General features: G+C 44.4%; 1 protein-coding gene across 1 annotated transcript in view; it reads left to right on the top strand.

The window, feature by feature from the left end:
• The window catches only part of LOC142583497 (uncharacterized), a 32,295-nt gene extending 7,462 nt beyond the window's left edge, over positions 1–24,833 (top strand). The window contains exons 2-13 of the mRNA XM_075693983.1: positions 1,915–1,995; positions 2,616–2,708; positions 3,106–3,350; positions 11,530–11,659; positions 15,269–15,395; positions 16,207–16,405; positions 17,828–18,053; positions 19,013–19,126; positions 21,396–21,540; positions 22,247–22,332; positions 23,857–23,953; positions 24,602–24,833. Of these exons, the coding sequence (XP_075550098.1) occupies positions 1,948–1,995; positions 2,616–2,708; positions 3,106–3,350; positions 11,530–11,659; positions 15,269–15,395; positions 16,207–16,405; positions 17,828–18,053; positions 19,013–19,126; positions 21,396–21,540; positions 22,247–22,332; positions 23,857–23,953; positions 24,602–24,759 (1,668 nt within the window). The 5' untranslated portion in view covers positions 1,915–1,947 and the 3' untranslated portion in view covers positions 24,760–24,833. The remainder of the gene's footprint in view (positions 1–1,914; positions 1,996–2,615; positions 2,709–3,105; positions 3,351–11,529; positions 11,660–15,268; positions 15,396–16,206; positions 16,406–17,827; positions 18,054–19,012; positions 19,127–21,395; positions 21,541–22,246; positions 22,333–23,856; positions 23,954–24,601) is intronic.
• The last annotated feature ends 230 nt before the right edge of the window (positions 24,834–25,063 follow it).

Here is a 25,063-nt window from a genome sequence, read left to right as displayed (position 1 = left end):
GAGGATCGAGGAGCGAGATGAAATTGTGGCGAAACCTCCCATGATTTGCTATGCTAATGCTACAAAGGAAACTAATGTTTTAAACTGGTGTTCTATTACTTCACAAAATACAGGCGCTATGCATGTCTTCGGTTGGCCCCGGGAATCCGTAGTTAATTTACTTTTGCTCGAATTAAGCGAGTTAGCACAGTGCGAAAACCATACAGATTTATTAGGCATACAAGCATGCACTAATAGTCGGCAAATGAGTCGGATTTGTGAGGTTTTGGATAATCAGAGCTCATAAGCTCAGCATTCGATCATGTAACAGCGCGAAAATACCAGCAAAAATTAATAATAAGAGTGTCATCTCAGTTTCAAGATCACAAATTATTTTATTTATTTATTCAGTGGAAAATAGTGCTGAACACTCTTGCTGCTTAGGGAGCCGCTTTTGCTTAGACGAAAGTCGAAGTGTAAGAAATGAGTAAAAAATAAATAAACATGCATAAACAGCTTCCTAAACTAAAAAAGATGCGTTAGGCCGTCAAGATTTTTTTTCTTGGGCTAAGCAGTCGCAAAAGTTTGAACTCCTCAACTAAAAAAGAAGTAATAATATTTTCAGGAAAACATTAATGTTGCCACACACTGGCTCAGCAGTAAGAATATTGTTGTGCTTTTAGATGTTACTGTACATCAATTATAAATTTATTTATTTATTTACTTCTTCTCTACAGATATGACTTTGCCAGCCGTACGTATGTGGAATTCGTTGTTCACTAGCATCCGCCACTTTATTCTAAATTCTCTTGAAATGGTACCCTGTACGAGGTACCTTTGAAGTATGACCTCAATACAGAAAAACACAAATAGCATAAGCGTAAAGTGTTTTAATGAAACGAAAATCAAACAAATATATGGACGGTATCGGCTCGGTAGCAGTTTGCTCGTTTCGTGCTTTCTTGTTGCGTTTCACGAGTACGTGCGCGCGACGCCAGTCTGAACATACACGCTTAATGAGCACCAAGAAACAAAACCCCGCAATAAAGCGGATGAAGAAAGCGTTAGGTTTATTAGTGGTTAAGGTGTAACAGATGTCGTGCGCCCCCAGTTTTAAAGATTGTTCCCCCGCTTTTTTCTTTTACCGAGAAGTTTCTCGAAGGCACGCCACCGACACGGGCGCCTCTGGCGCAAGCAGACGCTGACGTGCCAAGTCCGAGACGCGCGGAAATAGGTCGGCGGGCCCTCGTAACCACGTAGCGTGCTCCTTCGAACGCGGGATCGACCACTTTTAAGGCGGGCCCGCTTTACTCTTTTGTTCTTGAGAATGGAAATAGTCTGATCCGAGGCAGCCGCACGGAAGGTCACTACGGGCAGATCAATGCCGCGACGATCCACGCAGGCTTACACGGACGCACTGAACAGAACAAAGGTCGAACCTGCGGCAAGACTGCTCTCAGCTGTCGCTAAACGTATTGGGGTATTAAAAATAAATTGTTTTCTCCAGCACAAGGGCAGTCACACCTATGATCGCTTTTAGTATTTCGGGGTGTCTTAACATTGCGGGTTGTCGTAGAAGCTCTGTATGACGAAACACAATGATGGAAAAGTAAGGTTTTTTTCTAGATCTGCTTAGTCCTTGCCCATTCGTACTTGCTTTCCTTTTTTTTTTCGCGATAATTGTTTGACCTCATAAAAGCTGTAGGACAGGCACCAAGAGCCGCGTGAAAGCTTTTGTATAGGACGTCTGGATACGGCGGCTATAGGATTGTCTCTGCGTGATGTATTTTTTACTACGTGCATATTTCATGTCTGTTCAAGTCGCCATCTCTCGGCACTTATTTATTTCACCTTCTCCTCACCAGGTCATAGTAGCAAGATAAACATACAGTGAGATTGTCGATAATACATTAATCTCTATCTAAATGTTTGCAGGTTTGACAGAACGGGAGTCGCCAGCCAGCTGGCATGGGTTGTGGCGGCAGCAGCCATGCAACGCTTCCACTGGATGTTGTCGTAAGTGAAGGGACATGTTTGCTTCGCAAAAGAGAAATGTGTTTGTCTCGCTTGTGTATCGCTCCTATATAGCATGGCGCTTAGGAGTTACAAAACTAACCGCTGCATATGACATATACCATGTGAATCAGGTAAGGCCGGATTTATCGAGTAGCTGGTACAGAATGCGCAAAGTTGCCACTGCACAGGCCAGCATATTTAAATAGAAATTCAAAGAAAACTGAGGCGGACGATTGAGCGAAAGTAGCACAGGCAGGCCGCAGCACGGTTAGACCATCGTGACAGGGGAAGGTTCCCCATGCCTAATGTGGAAAAGGGCATTGCGGATGAGCCGAAGGGCTTATATTTGAATGGTGTGAACTGAAATTCCGCGATGATCACTCGAATTAGAGCTTTCTTTTCTAAATGCAATATGCTTTATTCGCATTAGTTCATCCATTGCTTAATGATGCCTTCTTCATTTGACGTGTCCTTAACTAAGAAATAAATCCTTTCAGGTTGAGGAGCGATAGCTAAATACAATGAGGAACGCATTAACAGAAAGCGCAACAAAAGACAATCCTATAATTCGACGTCTCTCATCGAAGCTCAAACAATTAGTCCTTATTTTATTATTCTAGGTTACATATCCTCACAAGGACACCGTGGCAGAAATGGTGAAGCCCCAGCAAAACTCTTACGTGCCTCAAACCGAAACAACCAATGTGTCCCAGGTACGTTCATGTTTCTAAGTTCTCTTTCTCAGGCAGCAATATGTAATTGCGTCCTCGTACCGAGTTCTGAATGCTCGCGTGTCCTTGCGGTCATCGGTCCGTCGCCCCCTGGAGAACAGTTTTCTGTGCATGCTCATCGCTTCACTCGTGCGTTCATCCCTACAAAAAGAGCTTCTAGGCTTGTTTCAACAGGGCCATGAAAGAGGCTCGTTGCTAGCACTCATTTTAATTACAGGCACAAATGCGTGCACAAATACAAGGAAGATCAAACGAGCGGCCTGTCTCCGCTCGTGGTTGACTGACGCCTTGGATGCACTGAAAGGAGTGTGTAACGAGAAGTAGTGTCCCACGTGTCGTGGTCTGTAAACTTATTCACGATGGCTGCACCTAACCGCAGGTGACGCAGCCCGTCGAGAAGGAGCCAGAGAAGGCGGAACCGGACGACGAGTCCCCTCGTGCCTTAGAAGAGGCCCCCATCGCCGCCGAGTGTCTTCACGCGTACGTGCAGCACGAGCGACGGATCTACCAGCTGGAACGTCGGCGCACGCTGCAGTGCTACCAGATAAAGCTCGACCAAATGCGCCAGCTCGAGCTGGCCGCCACGAACCTCGAGAACGAACGGCAACGGCTGGCCGAGAAAATGTGAGCGATGCAACGCGCACACGACGCGTTTTTTACCTTGTGATGCCTGAACGCAGCTCCACATCAAGGAAAGCTTGAACAAATTGTTGACATTTATTTCGTTTCATGGAAGGTGCATAAGCGCCTTTACAACGAAAGCATCGACAACAAGATGATCAGTATAACGAAGGAATAATTCTGTCCCAGTTGTATTGTGAGCTGTGCGGTGCGCGACCTTTACAACGAAGTGACCTGTATAAATAATAATTTCGGAGACCCCAAGCGCTTCTTTGTAAAGACGTTAGGCTTAGGTGGAAAAGAAAACCTAAGAAATGAGTTCTTTCCATTGTAACTTAATCACTAGACTAACTAATTGATTAGTGACCGGTTTGTTAAACTATACACAGCTGAAACTTCAATCCAGCACATAAAAACGCAACTATAGTCTTTGAATGAACTTTACCCCGTTTCAATCAGCATTGTGGCCCATAAAACAGAGCGTAGCATATGTGCTACATTGGGGTTTCTTGAAAGATAGCCACAAACAGCTTGCATCGAGAGAAAAGGGGTATACCCAGAGCATTAACAGGCGCCAACAGGACGCGGTTAATAAAGAATGCATGACAAATCTGGATCCGTATTCACAAAAATGTTAAATTAAATTAAATTAAATTAATTTAAATTAAATTAAATTAAATTAAATTATGGGGTTTAACGTGCCAAAACCACTTTCTGACTATGACGCACGCCGTAGTGGAGGACTCCGGAAATTTCAACAACCTGGGGTTCTTTAACGTGCACCTAAATCTAAGTACACCGGTGTTTTTGCATTTCGCCCCAATAGAAATGCGGCCGCCGTGGCCGGGATTCAACCCCGCGACTTCGTGCTCAGCAGCCCAACACCATAGCCACAGAGCAACCACGGCGGGTCAAAGAAATGTTCCTACGCAAGAACTGTTCGTAAACGCAGGGGTTAGCTCATCTTGTTTCAGAAGAACTTGTTTTCGGCTTAGCTACTAGGCATTTTCTATGAGAAATAATTGCCGCTAAAAGAACGCGTGCAAACAGCAGACAAGAAATAAAAACCATCACCACGACACAGGCCCTCACCCACTTTGTTGTTGGGCATACAGATAGTGAAGGCGGCGCGGAAGGCTAATGGCAAGCAGCATTCACGAATGGGAAGCCTTGTGCATTCGACCCCTAGTGGGGGTGTCTCCTTCATCGACCGCGTTTTGTTAGTGGATTTTTGTGTATTTCATAGCGCATCAACATGCCAGAGCTACGTATGCTTTTTTCGACATGGGAACGGACGGATAGCTTTTCTGTTACATTTGCGGAAGCACAGCTTAGAGCATCGAAGCCGTAGTTTCTCCGTTCGTTTCTCTCTCTGTCGACGTTGCAAGAAACCTACAAAGTGAATATGGTGCAGCCCAAAAGAAGCCCGCGATTTTGGTCATGGGCTTACCTGCTTTTTGCCTCGTTTTCTGGAGAAGTGTCTTAAAACAAACTGTGTTTTCTGTATAATCTGAAGTACCCTGTCGCGTAAAAAGCGATAAAAGATCGAAAATGGCTAAAATACAGGAACAGCCGCGCTAGACCGCTTTAAGGCCACTTTTAAGACGTAGAGATATCAAAACTTCCACGTGGCTTGCTCCTTGTTGAGATTATGCAACATATATCCCATATATCGGTACCCATTGCAAGAACAAGCTTATATTTTCATTAATAAATGTTTCGTATATATTTCTACAAAGCCAGGTGCTAAGAAGTGACCCCACCCGCCGCGGTGGCTTAGCAGCTGTGGGGTTGAGCTGCTAAGGACGAGGACGCGGGATCGAATCCCGGCTGCGGCGGCCGCATATCGATGAGGGCTAAATGCAAAAGCGCTTGTGGCCCATTCATTGGCGGTAGGTTAAAAGATCCCCTGGTGGTGAAAATTAATGCGGAGTCCCACCACTACGGCATACCTCGTAATCAAATCGTGATTTGGCACCTAAAACCTCAAAATTCGATTCAGTTAAGAAGTGAGGCCACAGTTTGTTGAGCTGTGCGTAAAAGAATTGGGTCGCAGCTATTCGTGTAATCCCGGAAAGATCTGGTCCATGTTGTTCTCTGCTGTCCACACCTATGGCGCGGGCACGTTAGACTCTTGCGCGCCACTGAGGGCAAAAGAAAAGAAAGTTCATAAGGCATTAAAAAAAAAAAACACTAGCTTTGGCTTTGTGCTTTGTGAAATTAGCTTCTCCGTTAAGCAGTGTGTTCACGAGCGCCAACAAAAACCCGCCCGCGCTGCATCCTATTTTAGGCAATAGCGCAAAAAGCGGTAATTGTTTTGCCCAAGGGCCAACTAAGAACACCAAATCTTAAAGTGGTATTCGTCTTAAACACATTTTCGCACCTCATTACTCCAAGAGACGTGCAGGGTGGGTGTAAACAGTGTAAAATGTTCACTAACTACACTCGCCTCTTTTTTTTTTTTTAAGTAAAAGCTCCTGAGCTTCCGCCGAAGCCTCCTCATATAATGTTTTGCAACCACCTTTAACAAAGCGCCTGTCCCTGTTTCTGATGGGTCTGTCTTCCTTGCACTTTTGCTCTTAATAGACAGTTTTAACAATCGCTCGTGTGTGGATATCGCTATTGCAGAATTCAAGAATCAAGAAAGGCGTTCGGAGCTGCTCTGAACGTCTAAAATTTGGCAGCCAATCGTACTGCTCAAAGATTCCTCCCAATGCTTCTGACATCAAACAAATGTGCAGCGTTTCAAGACTTTGTCTGAGAGGCAAAATAATCGAAGAGAAAAAAAAATGGGTGACGTTTACTATATATACAAATGAATCTCGCCAGCTGTCCTTGTTACGTGAACGGGGAAAAATTGTGTTGCAAGAAAATCAGAGAATAATGCAAATATAGGGCCGAAAGGTGACTACATGAGACATACTGAGGCTCGCAAACACAGGTGTATCGCACGGTAGCACGTGGTCTGTCAGGCCGATATAGTTCGTGTACGATCGGATATATAGTTAAAATAGAGAAAGCTGACTTCCGGGTTGAGGATTCCTTTGGGGAAGACGAGAGAGAACACAGTTATTCGGCATGACTTCTCTATAGGATATTGTCATAGCGCAGCGGTTGTAAAATTCCTGTTTGATTATAAAAGATTTCCTTGCTAAATTCTTAAAATGTTGTTACTTTTCTTTTGGTCTTATCAAGTTCTTTTATTTATGTCTTTTTTTATATATTCAACTAATTATCTTTCTAACTCCATCCCATTCTTGGCCAATCCCCTATAGTGGGTACGAGCGATGCAAGAGGCAAACCAACCAAGAAACCAATCAAAGGAAGCGGTAAACCGTCTAGTTTCTTCACCACAATATCTGTTCACCTTTCTCTCTTTTGTCACCGTCACGCGTAACTGAGAAGTTGGCGTCCAAGAAACCGAAGCAAACGATGATCCGTCCTCTAAATTACCAGCGCACTATTGCGAAGCTCGTTGTAACGACAACAGTTGCTTCGCAAATAAAATGAGCGATTCCTCTTAGATGGAAGACATCTCGAGTAAACGTTCGCCAAAAGGCGTGCGCACAGAGTAAGCGACCGCAGCGCTGCTGCATAGGCGCATAGTCACCCGCTAATTTCAACGACGTCGCGGGCGCCATTAGTGAATTTATTGCAGAAGCCTCGCGAAAGGCCACGGGACATTGCTGACGCTAGTGCGCTAGCTGTTTGCATTTCCCTTGCGAATCGATGAACGACAATGCGACCCCTACGCGGCCAGTGAATTCAGGACAGCTGATAAGCACGAGTGGGGCATCATTTTCTGCAACCGCAACGGCGATATCCGCGTGTTGGTCTGTGCTAGCAGAAAAAGAAAAGAACGATCAAAGGCAGTGAGCTTATTGACATCTCTGCAACTCTTGCTGGCTATTCGTAAGGCTTACCGAGTTATCAGAACTCTACCACAAATTGATTATTCCATCAGGTTGAGTTAACCTGATTGCGACAATCGGAATGGAGAAAGCTAACGGTACAAACCATGTATACACTGCCTAAATCACTTACTTATGGAACTTGCTTTCAGGCCTCAGTATCTTTTGTTGTAACTTAGAGGATAGAAAGAGAGAAAGAGAAATTAACAATGAAAAGCAGGGAGGCTAACCGGACGGACGGGAAAGATAAGAGGAGGAATCGTGAGAAAAAAAAAAGAGAAGACAAAATGAGAGACGTATTTCACTCGCACAGTAGACACGGCGTTCTAGAAGCGTCTTCACAGGTCTGTTGGTTTTAGAAAAATCGTTAGAGCACGCTTAGCTTTCTGGGTTGATGATGCGTGAGGTCAAGCCCCCAGGATCCAAAGGACCTGGTGGCGGCTCATGGCAACGAAAGAGACACTGGGAACAACGCCTAGAATAATAGAAACAAAAATAAAGCAGCTGGACTCGAATGATCCCGCTTCAGCGTGAGAAAAAAATGTTTTCTATCATCATTCAGAAAGATCTATCCAGCATTTTCTGAGCATTAATGCTAATGCATTAGCATTAATTTAGCACTATGCTCCTGCGCCAACGTCATAATAAGGACCTGTAAGCATTATGCTTTTTTTAATGGAATTAGCCGTGCTTCATGCTTAGTGTAGACACCGAATACAGAGTTTCAGATATTTTCATGTTCCTCCGAAAGAACGCGATCAAACAATTGCCAATCCATGTCCGTGACTCGACTCTGACAAATTGTCAAATTCTACCAACAATACAGCGTCTATTAGGGAGCTAATACTTTAAGTAGTATCGTAAGATTGCATAATAGAGCGAGAATTTACCATTGTATTCTGTGCATGGTCTGTTAGTGTGTGGTGGAATTATTGTTTGCGTGATTGTTTGTTTCAAACTACATTCGCCTTTTGTCTTTAGTTTCATCTGGAAATATCAACCTAGTTTAAAACCCCAAAGAATGATGAGTTTGCTACGACAGCATAAATTTTGGAAAGGTCTACGTAAAAAAAAAAAAAACGTACCATGAAAGAACGGGCAGTCACTATACTGGTTTCGTCAAACCAGCAATGTTTATCTCAATCTTTTATTTTTCTGCTAGTTTTATGTCCCGTCAAGTGTTGTGTCGCTTGTGATCTATGTTTCCAATTTTCGCTGCATTTTTAGACTGATCTTACATTTATAATAAATTTTGCTCGAAAAATACCACTTATTTTTTAACAGGTGACAGCATGACGAACAGTCTCGCTCTCGCTCTCTGTCTTTTTCTTTTGTCTTTTTATTTAGGAATACATCTTTTATTCATTTGTACGTGATAATGTTAGCGCACTGAAGAGACGCCGGGTAGTCCTCATAGTACGGGCTAAACCAAAGAGGTGCAAATACTGAAAGTAATGTTGCGACAATAAAGTCGCAGGTGCTGCAATATACGCAAGCAGCACAAAAATTAACAAAGTCTGATAGATTCAGAGGCACGCTCATGGTCATCAATGTAACGACCGTTATCTAATACCACTAATAACCTAATAATTGGCCCCAATTCTGTAATCGTGTTACGCATACTCACACTAAATAATTATAGTGCTCGTGCGATACGTATGTATACGAAACAGACTCAGGCTATACTCTGGATATTTAAAGCCACTGGCATCCTTTACAATATGTTGGCTATAGGCAGGAAAACACCCATAGATAATACCTTTCTTTTGCTTGGGCGCGGCTATGAATACTTGTTTTATCCAAGACTGTTTGTTCTCACATAATACAGGGAACGCGAAGTTACTTCACACGCAGCAGCGGTTGCATTAATAAAGACTGCGTTGTCTCTAAAAAAATTATTACCACTGCAAAGAGCAACCTTTTTCTGCAGCGAATGGATTAGTATTAATTTCGGGAGATGTCCCGAAGGTATACAACAACAAGCACTGCGGGGTCGTCATTCTAACACGCACAGGGAGCTCGCGTATGCCCATGACAGCGTCAACATTATTTGTCGACGGACGACAGTATGGCACCTTCGCACGCAATGCCTCGCACGCACGGCCCATGCAAAGCGACGCGACAGCGGAGACCACGTGGCCCCCCGGAAGCACAGCAATGACATCACATTTTCATTTCTACCGCTCTCATCACGAAAGGGGAGCAAGTCAAGAAGGAGAGAACGCGACAATAACATTGGCACGTGTCGATGTTTTGCGTATTGACGGTGTTCACTTTCACCGGTTCGTCTCTGTTATCAAACTTTTCGCTCGGTGCTTATACATGATTTAAATTGTCAACTTTGTCCCCAGTTCCATAGCGAAAAGGCGTATGTATTAACTGAGTGTAAAGTTCAGAGACGCCGTAGTGGAGGACTCCAAATAATTTTGATATTGGGACGAAAATTTGGGCGCGTTGGTTTTGTATATTCAATTCAAAAACATATGTGAGAACGACAACACACAAATAGACCGAACCACACAAAGCGCCACTTAAAAAAAGAAAATGAGAGAAAGCAGAGACTACTTATATACCAAAGGTGCTGTCATAGCGCGTTAGTGCGCAGTCTCAACCAGACACAGCAGTTCGTTGGGTGATAATGAAATGGATGTTACGTTCGGCTCTTTCTACGTACCGGTCTATCTGTGCGCCGTCGTTCTAGCTCTTTTTTACCTGAAGGCCATTCTGACCACCTGAGGTTCCTTAGCTTGCATCCAAAGCACGGTAGACGAGCGCGTTTGCTTTCCACTGCCATCGGAATGAGGCCGTCGAGGGTGGAAATCGAACCCGCGACCTCGTAACTCAGTAGTGCAACACGAGAGCCATTGCGACATCGCGGTAGGTCACCGGCGTGTCTGATGAGATTGCGCGGCGGGGCGAATAGCGTTGTAGATTTTCGAATGCACGCGGGCACCGGCGGTTAATCTGAAATATGCGAGACACGTGTAAATATGGCGGACGAACTGGTCCCGTGAAGTTCATATTCGACAACCAATGACTGGTGCTCGCCGCTTTCGTAGTGATTTGAGTGTTGCTTGTCTTTCTGGGCACAGGCTCAGGGAAAACACGGCGAAGGCGGGAGATATTAAGACGATGAGCAAAACGAGAATAAGGTAAAAACAGAAGCCAACATTTCGACAAGTGGACTTGTCTTTTTCAAGGCGACATATGCTTTCCTCGACGCAGTATATATAGGTAGGTTTCTTCTAAAGGGGAGAGGGGATAAGGCGAGTTGGTGCGGCAAGGACAGAAGGTGTGTTAGCGGCGAGGTTGTAGAATTCAGAATAAAGAGGCGCTGTGCACAAGGCCGGTGACACGGCCGTGTGTCAGCCGGCGTGTCAACAGCCGTGTGCGCAGCACCCCTCCATTATCAGCTTCTCTGGAGGTTGCGGGCTATCGTCTCTGAAAGAGATAATAAAAAGAGCGGCAGAAGACGGTGCTCGTGAAAAAAAAAATACTGAAGTGAAATAAGTAATAATAAAAGAAAATAATAAATTGAGGGAGAAAAAGCCACTAAGCAACCGAACTAAGTGCTGTTGCCTATAGCTTGAAATTTAGCATAGCGAATAGATTCTAAAGCTCCCTTTGAAACGGTTATTCCTATTGATTGCAATGTCTTGAACTTATGGATAAGGTACGATTCTCTGTATTTTCTTTCTCGTTCTGAACGGAAATTTGACTGTAAGATGTAGAGTTTAAGTTCATCAAAGTTATGACCTGGTTGGTCGAAATGCTCGGCGACGGCTTAGGGAAGCTTTTTAGCTGTGTCCGCGCCACGGGCATCGCACGGACACAGCTAAAAAGCTTCCCAAAGCCGTCTACACGCTCGCCGCGCTAACACAACTTCGGTCGTTGCCGAGCCCACTCACCTTACCGCCCTCCCCTTTAGAAGAAACCTACCTATATATACTTTGCCGAGGAAAGCATATGTCGCTTTGAAAAAGACAAGTCCACTTGTTGAAACGTTGGCTCCCGCTTTTACCTTGTTCTCGCTTTGCTCATGGGCACAAGTTCGCCCTTTAAAGTGTTATATTATAAACTCCCACTTTTGTCAAGTGTTTGGTTCTTCACTGTCACTGTGCATGAAATATCAATAACATTTCGTGATATTGCAATATAACGAAGAGCCCTATACAGCTTGTGTCATGTACTACATGCCCACGTCTCCCCGCGCCTATCTTTTTAAGCTCGTATGAAAGCCACCTGACATATCCTGGGCGCGTTTATTACAGGGCGGCGATGAACAGCCTCTTCACCAACGACGAGGCCGTGACAGTAAGGAACGAGTTGCTGAGACAAAAGGAAGTCGACGGCGCGCTACACCCGGATCAAGAGGAGTACCTGGACAACGTGAACAGAATGGTAACAGACGCGCACAGTAGCTATAGGCTTCCCGTGCCTCCAATTTATTCGATATCACTGCGGTGAATTCACGTGAAAACTACCATCGTTGACAAATTGAACAAGAACGGGCAACCGAAGCAGGAAGACACAAGGAAATGGGATATTTTTATTGATGAACTCTACAAGAAAGGAAAATATTTCAGTTCGCACTGCTCATACAAAAGTAAATATGGCACGTGTGCAGTACAACCACAAACATTGTCTCCTGAACCAAGTACGATTATCTGAATGTTCTGTTCTTCAGAATTCTGCCGTCTCTTTATCAAATATCCACGATAATACCTACCGTTCTATGTTGTGTGGCATTATTTTCGCTCCTTGTTGGAGAAATATGGGAGAGGCCTTTGCCCTGCAGTGGGCGTAACCAGGATGATGATGATGATGATGATGATGATGATGATGATGATGATTTTCGCTCCTTTGGCCGCGGCGTCAGTATTACACTGGATGTGGCGACCGCACGGTTGGCGACAAAATTCGGGCACGTGATTTTATTTTTCTCAATGACCAGTTCACTAAGTGTTTAACGGGTGGCCGTTTACTTTTGCTTTGTAGCTGTAAAAATTAGGCCGCATATCTAAGGTATGAAGAATGAGCAGCATTTAAAGATGGCGAAAAACGCCTCTAATGCAATCGTATTGATTCGGTTATACCGACAAAGACGTGTGGACAGCCCATCGCGTACGTCTTGCGGTTGCTGCGAGACACTTCAGCACCTGATATTCGAGTGTCCGGCTTCCAGTGCGCAGCGCACGTCGCCAGTGAGGGACTGTCATCTCCTTGGCCCTGCGGTGCACGACACTCGGCGAATTCCCCAGCGGTTGTGCCTCTCGACGCGATCACGGACATCGCGCTCTCCTTAATTCTGTAGAAGTAACTAACCAAGGTTAACATTTTGTAGCTTATTTCTGTTGTCAGATGACAGGACCTCAGCACTGTTTCTTATATTTTTAACATTCTTTAGTAGCGTGAAATGCAGTCACCGACCCTACTGTGTGTGACCTGTGTGTGTGTTCTGCTTTATACTTTGAGGTCTGTCATCTCGCTCTTTCTTTCCTCTTTCCTCCCCTTCGTCCTGTCCTCCATTTTTATGTTTCTGTCTCCTCCTTTCTGAACAGTATAGGCGGGCGTTGTGTCTCTACCGGTGGCAGTTGTCAGCCTTGCTCCTCGCTTTCACTTTCCTGTCAAGTGTAGATATCTTTTCAAAACGAATAATAATAATAATAATAATAATAATAATAATAATAATAATAATAATAATAATAATAATAATAATAATAATAATAATAATAATTCGACAAAGCTCATATGTTCAGCGTTCGGATGTTGACATTGCTGGCGCCATGTGGCACTGCAGTTCATTTTGACAAACAGAAAACGAAGCATTTTCTTAGATCATTTGTTTGCACACTATACTAGGCAATTGATCCGTCTATTCGATTACTTATTTATGTGATCGATCGGGTGAGGTCGCAAGGGAAGTATCTGGTAAGCGTCGGCGCTGACGCCCCTGCTTCGATCATTGCTCAACCTGGCTGAACAGTAAGGAAGGGAACAACAGTTTGAGCTTCGCCATTCTGGCTAAGAAAACGCATGTGGGCCCCTCAGTGTAAAATCCACCAATGCACGCTGCACTTCGGGTCAGCAGATGGAAAATATAGCGCCACGCGAGCGCGAAGAGTGCAGCTGGCGTGGCTGCTTATAAATAAGCAAAGGAAGTCTCAACTACAGAAGCACTCACGCAAAAAGTCGCTCACTGTAGGAAACTATCGATTCTAACTGCACAGGTTTTTATTTCTTTGCAAAGTTTATGTGGCTAAAACACAAGTTTTGTTGTTCCTACTTTTTTCTCTTGCTGACGTGCGCAAATCTACTAATCCATTTATTCGATTAATTCATTATTTAAATGTTTTCTATTAATATGGTTAAACTATACTTATTCGATGCCCAGAACTTTAGTATACTAATCTGACGACCGAGCTATCAAGTGATTTGCCCTGCTCCTGGGCAGAGCTCTTATAATGTAGGCCATGCCTCGGTAACGTGCACAACTCCAACAGCTACTTTTGCGAGTTCATGTGGTAGGCGAATCGATAGTGGAAATGAATACAGTCTATCACACACGCGACGAACTTCGCATGGAGACATCAGTGTTGTGATCCGACTTGTCCATCACGATATCCACTCCCAGGCGTCACGTGCCGTACCACTTTAGGCTTCTTTTTTTATTTTACATCTTTATTTGACGGATTGCATGGAAATGTTCAAAAAAGCTCTTCTTCGCGTAACGCATTCCAGCAGGTCCGACCACTCACTTGTACGGCAACTACAGCAAAAGGCTGCCTCGTTCACGCAACGAGCGCACAGCCGGGGCCATCGGGATGGAGAGTGCGTCGCACGCCATGTTGTTTTCTGCACGTTCACTTCAAAAGCACGAGCATTCCCGTCAAATTGTGTTCACGTTCGCGCCGCTCTTCCCCTTATTTTTCTCCGCTGACAGTATCACGTGGCCCTAACGTGCATCTCATCTTGGCCAACCGAAAGGGGAAGAAAAAAAAACAGAAAGGAAGCTTGCGGATTTAGCACGCACCATCCCGATCTTTGAAGAGCGATCCATTTGATTCGTCCCTGAGTTTACTTTGGTATTCGAGGAGGCGTTCCGAGAGATGCGGAAATGAATAGAGTTCAAAGGTGGCGACAGCATACAAATGAAATGAAGCCAGCTGCGGTATACCTGAAAGTTGACGGGCACTTCCTGAACCTTTCGATGATCGGACGCCTTTGGACAGATACGGGGACGAAATACGAGCAACGAAAGAAGTGATTGTAACCAGAGAGCTAGCTTCAGTCAGCTACACCACCAGTGGGAGAGTGCTAAAGGAATGAAAAGACGAAGAGAAACGAAATGGGAGTGGCGAAAGCGATGTCCCTGAAGAGCGTAAATTAACGAGGAAGAATCTACTGCACACCTGCACCGTTTCGTTCAAGAATCAAAGCAGTGCCTTGATTTTCTAAGAAAGCAAGGCTAAATTTCTTTAGTGCGGGATTGCGGGTTTCAGTCGATGCTAGAATCCTGCCTTTCGTTTCGATAACGGACAGTTATCGAGTCTGCCTACAATGCTCGTCTAAGCATTCACAAGCGAGGGCTGAAACGCGTGAGCCCCATCGTATCCCCATTTGTTATGCATCACTGCAGACTATTTCAATGAGAAAATCATGTGCACTTCTGGGTGCGACGGCATGTAACATGCACCGCGCCGATGTCAATACATCTTGCCAAACACCAGTTCGAATAAAGAGTCGCATACAACGATTCGTGTAATAAACAGGAGAGCTATTGAAGTAGCTTCAATTCCACTGAACCAAAGTATACTTACGGACCACCTTGCGAAGCTCCGTTTACGGCACAAAACTTGGTACAACTGGCCAACGTCGTTCTTGACAAACCGCTGCGGGCTTTCTTTTAGTATGAAATTATGACTGCGCGATTTCTGATGATAATGATGCAGTTGCGTAGTTGACTGATTGCGTTATCTATTTTTCTCTTTCTCTCTCTTTATTCCACAGGAAGTCTGCAACAACGAGCTTAAAGCGACGGAAAGGCAAATTGAAGTCTTACGAAAAGAAGTTCGAGAGCTTTCAAACGACTGCGAAGAGCTTGCGCAACTGTACCAAGACAGAGACAACCTATTAGGTATGTCACTTCGAGTGGTATTGCAGTTGAATATTGCGAAACAAGTCAATCAACGGCGATCTACAGCAACCAAGTAGAGAAACGGGGAAAACGAAGGACTGATTTGAGCAGCTGCGAAATGTGTGCTAAACTCGATTTATGTTCGTACAAGAGGATTCCTAAATAACTAGCAAGCATAATCTTAACCATTGTATTAACCTAACGCTGGCATACAGAATTAATCAGCTAAGCATCTTATTCCCTGCGCCTGCTTTCCGGGGAAAGGACCTACACGGTGTTCCATATGATTTCCTTGTATGCGCTTAAACTTGCATACCAATATCTTTACTTTCTAACTCTTCTTCTTTTAGATTTCGAGAATCTTGAATGATGTACGAGTTCAAACAACACCTGTATAAAATTATTGGTTAGTTCACGTAACCGCGTCACCATTCTTCCTTCCTTTAAGAGCATGTCAACGACAGGTAATCAACTAGGCGAAGTGCAAAACCCCAACAATTTGGCAACCTGTTGCAATCAATTTTGGTCAGCTATCAATTTCGCACGCCTTTCTCGAGCAAGAAACATGGGGGCACTTGTTGCGTTGTAGAAGAACTTTTGGCGTCACTTACTTGCAGCAGGTGATGCAGCACCCCGCGCAGGTCTTCTAAATGTGGTACCATGATGAATCTTGAAACATGAAGCCTATAAGCAGTTTCTAAGTGGGTACCACCTAAAATTTCATTTACCGATTGCTTCAGGCCAATTTCAGTTCAACTCGTTGTATCTGTATATATATTTTTTCTTGTGTACATAATTCTACGGCACGCAGACACCATCATCTCGAAGACTTCAGGGAGCGAGCTGGAATGCCAACTTGCCCTGGACCTTGAGAAGCTCAACATCTGCAAGCAGCAGGTTGACCTGACGCACTTTAAGTGGTCACAAGCGCTACTCATGGTGCGTCAGGCGTGTTCCCAGTTCTCCCGGGCGCTCAAAAAGTGGAAGGACCTCGACACTGTCACGGAAAGGCACGTTTCCTGCGATGTTTAAGGTCCACTTTAATACGGTTTCATACGTTTTATTCCTTTAAATACACTGCTCAGTCGAATCACACGCGTTGCGAAGGAATTGGTATGTGCCTTTATTGACTAACTTTATTAAAAAACTAGCTACAAATTATGCCAAGCGGAACCAAGAGAACAAAGTTACCACATATATTAGAAGATGAGCATTTAGGTGCCACAACCCGAAGAAATTGTCTAATATGCAGTTATACAGTGATTTACCAGGTCCTCAACTTTAAATGGAAATACTGTTGTTTTATTATGCTACCACGGTCACAAAAAACCCTTGTTTTCCAGTTTGCTGCTATAGATCGCTTCGTTATCGATCTACTGACGCTGACTTTGAGAGAAAGAAAAGAAAACGCAGGGATGTTAACGAGGTTGCACCTGATTTGCTAGACTACACTAGGGGAGGGACAAGTGAGAAGAAAAATAAAAGGGAGAGGAGGTAACGAGTAGTGCGTGCGCACAGACAACAGCGTTCACTGCGCAATCAAAGGCGGCCGCAGAGCTCAGACGTCTTTGCGCTGACTTTGGAAATCACGCTGTCCTAGTAGTCTACTCTTTAAGAACTCTCTATCTCTCGCTTTTTCTCTCGCTTTTTTTCTACGTCCTTGAGCTTATTGCGCTACAAGAAAAACTGCAAGAAAGAATGGGTTAGAGAAGAAAATTAAGCCCAAGCTTCCGTCACAGCACCTTAACTCATCATCACCGCGAGAAAGATAGTCAGAAAATGCTCTTATTAAGGCATAAAATAGCACTGCACGTGAATCGAAACTAAAATTGCCTGCATCACAATTTATCAAAATGTGGTCCGAGTACGATAAGAGAACCCTCAAGGGAGGTCGATGGTGTCCACGAGATTTGCTCTACAGGTGCTGCAGCATTGATGAGGAATGTTTATCAAGAGGGACAGACAGGCAGATATTTATCAAGGCACTTACGGGTTACCTGCTTGCAAAATGGTGCCCTCTCCATGTCGGTGTCGATGAAATTTAAGACAAGAAAATAGAGTTAACAGTGGACCGTACTTGCCAACATCGGCAGTCTTTGGACGAACGTGACGTTAGAAGTATCCTGTCCAGCATTCCAAGTTATATTGAGTTATTTAGAAGATGCACGCTTGTGCAGGTGCGTAGGCATCGGAGAACAGCTGTCGCTGACCTATTTTCTTGTCGAGAATGCTTAAAGCGTTGTCATATGAGCCGAGAAAAAGACCCACTGGCCGGGAAAGTACGGTGCACTTGCAACTAATTCTAACCAGACCTAAAACTTTATGTAGTTAGTTGAAGATTTCTCGCTTTTATCAGCCTTATTCATCTTGTAGGAGTTAGATACGGTGGGAATTTTCAAAATAGTTTACCGCATTGATTCTCGCTAACTTCTTATTGTGACGGCTCGCCATGGCCGTCGTAATCATTTTGACATATACCACTCTCACTTTTTCTTTTTTTTTTCTCTTTGTAGCGACGAGAAACTGCGGTACTACTGTGCAGCTGAAACCAGAAACAACATCAGTGCTGCCTTGCAAAACTTGCAAGGTGCGCAACGTTACCTGAAAAATATTGAGTTCCCTTACTGCAACCCCGGCGAAATAGAGACCGTCTACAAGGTGCGTTCTCTATGACTCTACGCCTGATGTTCCTTAAGCAGAAAATCGACACCACGAGCACATACGTAACGATACCCCGTATAGGTCCCGTATCGTCGTCAAACGTTTGCACGCAGGGGACGTCCTCTCTTTTCAACGACGAATGAGACAAAATTGGCTTGTCTCAAGGGATCTCCTGTACGGCTCAGCAGTGCGCACGCATATTTAGCATTTTTGCAGTCCACCGATTCCGCCGACAAATTACACCATTCTTCGGTGGTACGGGGAAAATTTGAATACTTAAACAGATATGTTCTGGAGTGACACAGCCTCATATGACATACATTATCTTTGCGTAATGAAACGTAATACGGGAGGTAAAGATCCGTTCTGGAAGACATTGCCGGCTTATAGTGGTATAATGAAAGAAAGAGGTTAAGGCAGGTAGTCAGATTTATTAAAAGGCAGCAAGGATAAACGGCCACGGGAGTCTCATTCGGAGCTAACGGGGGCATGCGTGTCGTGCCCGTGTGCTTAAACGGTAGATTTCCTCAAATGACATATCTTATTTGCATTTTTTGTCCGATCTAGCAAAGCTATAGTGGTGTCATCCAGCAAGGATGCTACAGCACATCAACAATATTGCTCTCAGCATACAATAATCTGGCATGACAACAGCGTGGAAGCTGCGAGGACGTGCTCTGGCGATTGGCATGTGCGCTCAATACTGTGCTCGAGAATGAGCAAACAAAACGTTGTTATACGCAGTATAGAACACGTGCATTCGCACGATCGCACTTGACTGACGCCTCCACTGCAGCGCTACATTATTGCAAGTGTGTGCTCATCTTGAAAAAATAGGGAGGGTAGTGAAGCGGTTACACCAACTTTACACACGTGGTCGCATGTTAGTGCGAGACCCGTGCACAAAGGTTTTCGCCACTTCTTTTTGTCCATGTATTTTCCCTTTCATCTTGCAGGCCATCACGTACATCTTCACTGACATGAAAACGTCGGAGAGACGAGACCACGCCTTCAATTGTTATAATAGCGCATACAGAAGAGCAGGAGCTCTGAAGCAGTGGCTAGAAATGGTGGGTATGAACTACTGAATGCAGTATATTTTGCACAGTATAATCAAATGAAATGTGCCGGCTCCGCTAAGGATCTGCATTTCTTGTAAGGAGCTTGTATCTGTCGGGAAATGCTATTGTTGGAATAGGCATGGTCATTTCGTTTAAAACGAGGACATGGCCGTGCAAATGAAGATTTCTCACATATAATGCTCCATGAATAGTTCTAAATGCATCATGATACGCGTTACATTACAGTTTGCCTGATAAAGTCTAACACATATGAGTAAAAAAAATGCACGAATGAAGCATTGAACTTCAGCGGCGTACACGGCGTAGAGTTTCTCGTATTTCTCTAAATTTAACGACCCGACGCATTATTGAAGTTCAATAACTTAGTTCCTTGCAATCTATATTAGTGGTATTGTAATCAAGAACAATGTTCTATCAATGTTCTTTATAACAATGCCTTAAACGGCGTCTTTCGTGGTGTTTCATGCAACTATGAATCCTGTCAATCTGTGCAGTATACATCGTTTCGAAGTACTCACTACACGGTTTCCTATAGTATAACCAGAGTACCGCAGTGCCGCAGTACCGCTTCCCTCCAGCGTAATAGCGACAAACTGAAAAGACAGGACGTCATACGGAACTCTAGAAAAGGAGCAGCGATAACTACATCTCCATACTCAAACTTAGCAGACAACTCCGGTTTTTCGAAAGCTTTAACGTGAAAGCATCTGCTACTTGGTTGTTCATATGTTAAATAAAGAAGAGTGTTAGTCAGCGCAGCCTGTAGTTCTCCCTGTGCCTTTACACGTGTCCGTGTGTTTAGCGCTGTTCCCGCCTTGCAAATTTTCGTACACAGCCACAAAAGAAGTGCAAAAAAATTGGAGGACGCTTAAGCTTCGCCATTAAGAGTGGAACGCGATAGCATTCAAAGATCCCTGATAGCTTCTCACGCTTCCGGGCATCTGCGGCTCATACGTAACCGCAATGCTTACCGGAAAACGCTGGCGGCAAAATCTATGCACGAAGGCAAGCTTTATGGTCGATACGATCTTCCGTTATTGTTTCGCACTTTTGCTATTTCAGTTTGAGAAGGTTTACATGACATTTATTTGTGGGCTGCCATTCTCAATATTCCGAGGAATAACTTTGTAAAGAACGTAAGACAATGTGTGAGGAACTTTAGTGATAAAAGAACAACTTTAGTGCCGTATAGGATATGCGTGGTTCGGGATGATGTTCACGGCCGCGTACGTCGGCGCCGACAGCCACACCGGATTTTCTGCTACAAGGGGCCCTTAACGTTATCGCGTTAAAGTTCGTGCAGTGCCACCCTGTAGCATCAACACGCTGAGATGGCGTAGGTCAGCTATGTATAGGTTCGAATTCAAGCGCTCCGCGGCTGTGTTGCGATGATGCAGAAGGGTTGTGACTAACAGTAGAATAATATAACGATTTAATGACAATGTGGTATTGCTGCGGCGCCGATATAATCGAACCGGACAGGCACCTCGAACTTGAATAACCCAGGCCGTGCGGTAGCAGAAAAGCGGGAAACAACACGGGGTGATCACCGCTTCCCGGAATTTTTAAAAATTGCCTGTTGCAGATAACATAATTCTGATCCTTGAGCTGGATTATTCGGAGGCGGACATTACTTGAACGATAAATTGAAACAGATATTCAACCAAATTCTTAGAAATCAGTAATTAACTTCTTAATTACCTTACGGACCATGTTGCAATTTACGAATTGTAGCAGGTGAGTTGGCAAGGCGTAGCCACTTGGAGTGAATTTCCAGAACGGCACCATTTTGTAGATATGCGTCATCAAACTGGCCGTAAAAATGCGCTGTTGTTCCACTTACTTTTTTTTAACAATACGCTCTTTTATGCATTGAAGCATAACAGTTATTGGAACGCCCATGTATTTCGTCCCATACTTTGAGAAATAATATTTCGGAACTGGTATCATACTGGAGATTTCATTTCAGGTGGATATCTCCTGCAAGCTCACCGGCTACGATTCGTAAATTGCGCTATGTGCCGTAAATTAGTTAATTAAAAAATTAACATGTGATTTTTTTTGTTTTTTGTAACTAGTTGAATAAGTGTTTCTAGTTCTAGCGCTAGTAATGTCCGCCTGTTCGCATAATCCAGCTCAAGAAACAAGAATTATACTGTTTGTCACAGGCGATATTTAAGTATTCTCGAGAACTTAAACATGATCCCCCTGTATACAACAAAACAATTTGTGCTCAGTACCGCTGTACTTATTGCAGGTGATAAACAACATAATATACCACGACCTCGGCATTCTAGAAGAGCGGTGTCGAGAGAAATCCGCGTTGCTGCGGAAGGAACGAATACGACTCATAAAGGACTCAGTCAAAAACACGACGGGCAAGGAAATCAAGCTCGACGGTGGTAAGTGAGCCGTTGCGGTGCACATGAGCCGATGGTCCAGCGCCGGATATATTATGGATCGAGAAATAAGGGCCACCTTAAGATAGGCACAATAGCAGCAGTCGCGAAGATGTAGAGAATCACGTGCGCGTTGTTTATAGATTGCTGCTTTAGATAAAGACGTACGACGCCGTAAAATAACACAACTAAGTACGGTATATAGCCCCACTGATAGGTATTTCATTCAAGTGTCGCAGCTATGACATCGCCGAAGGCTGTTCCGAGTCATACTTCTTCGCGCACTACAATCACTTTGCCGGCTACTGCGCTTCTCTGTTGTACTCTAAAAACCGTATTAGAGTAGCTCGCTTGTGCAGAGAAAAAAGAGAAGAAGATGAGGACCGCAGATGATCGAAGCATACAAGTATAAGAAGTTTGAAAGCGCCTTAGCAGATAGAAGGCTCCAAAATAATTTTTGTGAACTGGGCTTCCATACGTGCATTCAGAACACGACGAACATGTCGCAGAGGCACATGCTACGTTGTGCTGCGCAACAGTCACGGCGGTGGGTTCCGGGAGTCTAGAGTTCAGGCATCAACCGCGAAAAAAGCTTCAGACATACCATTCACGAATAATCACATACCGCAAGTTGTGTTCACTGAGATTTCGCTGGAATCAGCACTGGTTTCCAGCTTTGAATTTCATTTGCAATCTGCCCTTCTTCCAGCCGACTACAACTTGGACGTTGATGCGGACACATTTCAAGATGACGACACTGCGCAGCTGTTTTACGCCGAGAGAGCGCTGAGCAGGGTGCGTACCTTTTCTTCCTTCACCCCCCCCCCCCCACCCCCCCACCTTTCCACCCCACTTGGCTTCACCTGCCTGAGAGCCCTAATATTAATTTTCAAAGCTACACCTCTATGTGAAAGAAAACCCAGTGGTATAATTCTGGTTAATATCTACCCCCTGGGACGCTTTGTGGGGGCACGGAGACATTACTACGCGCCCGTTTCTGCAGTGCACTATTATCAGAATGAGACCGCCGCGGCCCAAAATAGGGGCTGCATTCACAAAGCTCCTCCTTCGTAAGTGTTCATTACTATTGGTCGAACCGCCTTCGCTAATGGAATGTCCAACATTAGGAGTGGCTTGAATTACGTCTTATGAACAATTCTATTTAAGAAATATTCTGAATGCGGGCCCTGGGGCCGAATTCACAAAGCTTTTCGTTTCTGAGTGCTATTCGGCAACGGTCAGCCGCCTTTGCTGATAATATGTGCAGCATCAGGATTGGCTGGAATTCGCTCTTGCGAACAATTCTAGCGTAAGAAGTATGTGCGAATACAGGCCCCGAGTCCTGAGCTCATGCCCAGCAGCAGAACGCCACAGTCGCCGGAGCCACCGCAGCGGATATTCTCTTTTTCACTTAAATAATTCAAATGCAAGGTCGCATACAAGATCCACTCCGTTCTTCGACTCGTGTAGTTATCATCGTTCGGGTTACCACAGTGGCTTCCTTTTAAAGAGAGCAACGCAAACGGTAACGCGTCGCAAATAGAAAGTGAATTTCTAATGTACGCTCTTCAAATCGTATACTTAGATTGAGGCGATAAAGTAATTAAAAAGTTAGTTAATTCATTACTAATTACTGTATTATTAAGAACAAGACATACTGGATCTTCTTCAAGAGGGTGCTAACAAGATGGATTCTTTTCCATTCACACAGAAAGTTCCGCTTCCTTTTTTTCTAATTGCTCCGTCTTAGCTGGGACTACGTCGTTTAGGGGCTACACCAACCCATGTGTGTCTGTTGGTGTCCCGCAATAGGTGCTCTTATTAAAATATACAACATGACTGTATTTAACTAATTTCTTCGTTCTTTTTTTTCATTCGTTGGTGTGCCTGCGTTTTCTTTCTCTTATTTTTGTAAGGCGTTACCATAACGCACATGTCAGCATTTTCTTTCCTTAGTTTAACTACAATATTCTAGCACGCTGACTCCAGAGTAATCAATTTTCTTTGCTTCTTTCACCATTTCTCGCGCAGGCACTCGTAACAAGATACCCCGTGCCCAGATGCTATGTTCTTTAATGACAGCCGCATAGAGAATAAAATATTAGCGCTATAAAACCATATGATCGGATATATACTGTCTCTGCCAAGTCACCAGTTTGTTGTCGTCGCTGCCGTGATAGCGATGAAGTATTCACGCGATGCCAAACATTATCTTATGTGCCTAGCTTCGCCTTGACTGCGCGCCTTATGAAAGTTTGGAGACAAACAGAGGAAATACTTCACTGCAGCGCAGTTTATTTCGCGCTTTTGTTCCCACAGAGCTCAATCGTGACACCAGACACTGGCCGGACAACGCTTCCAACGCCGGTGCCAATGTCCGATCTCGCTCCCCTGCCTCCCACGGAAAAGATATTCGGTAGGTTAGAGCATAGCGCATTCGTCCATTACCCGCTCGAAATATATGCCATTATACGACCTAGAAGGGGCGCCATGGCAGCCGTATACCGAGCTTCGTTCATGATAAACGCAGGGCGCCCTTCCGAATTGCATGAGTGAACCTGTCTGCTTTGCAGAAATGAATGTCCGATGCCCGCAAAGAACATTGCTCCCGTTGCTTTGGGATAGATAAAGTATAAGAGTATAAAAGTAGATTAGGTACCTTTTTGGAAGAAAAGTATACCATTGTAAGTAGAGCCCCACAAGATATTGGTGCAGTTTTGTGATGCTTCCACCAATGCTGTGGATGATGCATGCTGTGGTAAAGCCAGACAAACGGAAAAGCGCAAGTGGGTCCTTGGCTCTGTTTTACTTTTACAAGCAACGAAGATTTGGAAACCACCGTTTTGAGTGACGCAGTGAACAAGTAATCAGGAGCAATGCGCCCCTGAAGTTAACCTGAATTTGAATGCAGATACTGAGCCCTGATAAATCATACTTAGTTAAACTTTAGAGACAACGACAGCTCTCTCCCGAACCATCATTGTTCGTCCTTTGTATACACGTTATACTGTTTCTGTTCTTGCTTATTCTAGCACCCCATTCTTAATTCTCCTCGCCCAACTAGGTAAAGTGGCAGAGCTGCGTTACCAGCACAACGAGCAAATGAAGGTGCTCAAGAGAGTACAAGAGCTCCGCCAGACAAGACTGAGCAAAGCGCTTCAGCGAAAGCTCGAAGCACGTCGCCACCGGAAAAGCACAACGTCGCACGCTCGAGAGGAATGACGAATGCTGAACCCTACTGTTGTTGTAAAGTTGCTGGTGAAGGTAAAGAGAGGTCGAGATTTTTGTTCACTTTGTGACGTTGTTTATTTCTCCTTTTGTGTGTGTGTGTGATGTGAATTATGTTGTGAAACGCCGACAAAGACACAGAGCTAGTTACCTCTTACAATAGAGAGTTGTAGTGTACCAAGAGAAGGGGTTAAAACGTGTAATGTTAGCAATAACTCGACGTGAATATGACACAACTGTGCAAGCGCAGAAAACTTCTGCGGGGATTCTTTGTACGCACAGCGGCGCCCTTACAGCA

The sequence above is a fragment of the Dermacentor variabilis genome, chromosome 5 (genome assembly GCF_050947875.1).
Source record: "Dermacentor variabilis isolate Ectoservices chromosome 5, ASM5094787v1, whole genome shotgun sequence".
Taxonomy (NCBI): Eukaryota; Metazoa; Arthropoda; class Arachnida; order Ixodida; family Ixodidae; genus Dermacentor; species Dermacentor variabilis.
The sequence above is the reverse complement of the archived record's forward strand: the minus strand, read 5'-3'. Positions and strand labels throughout refer to the sequence as shown.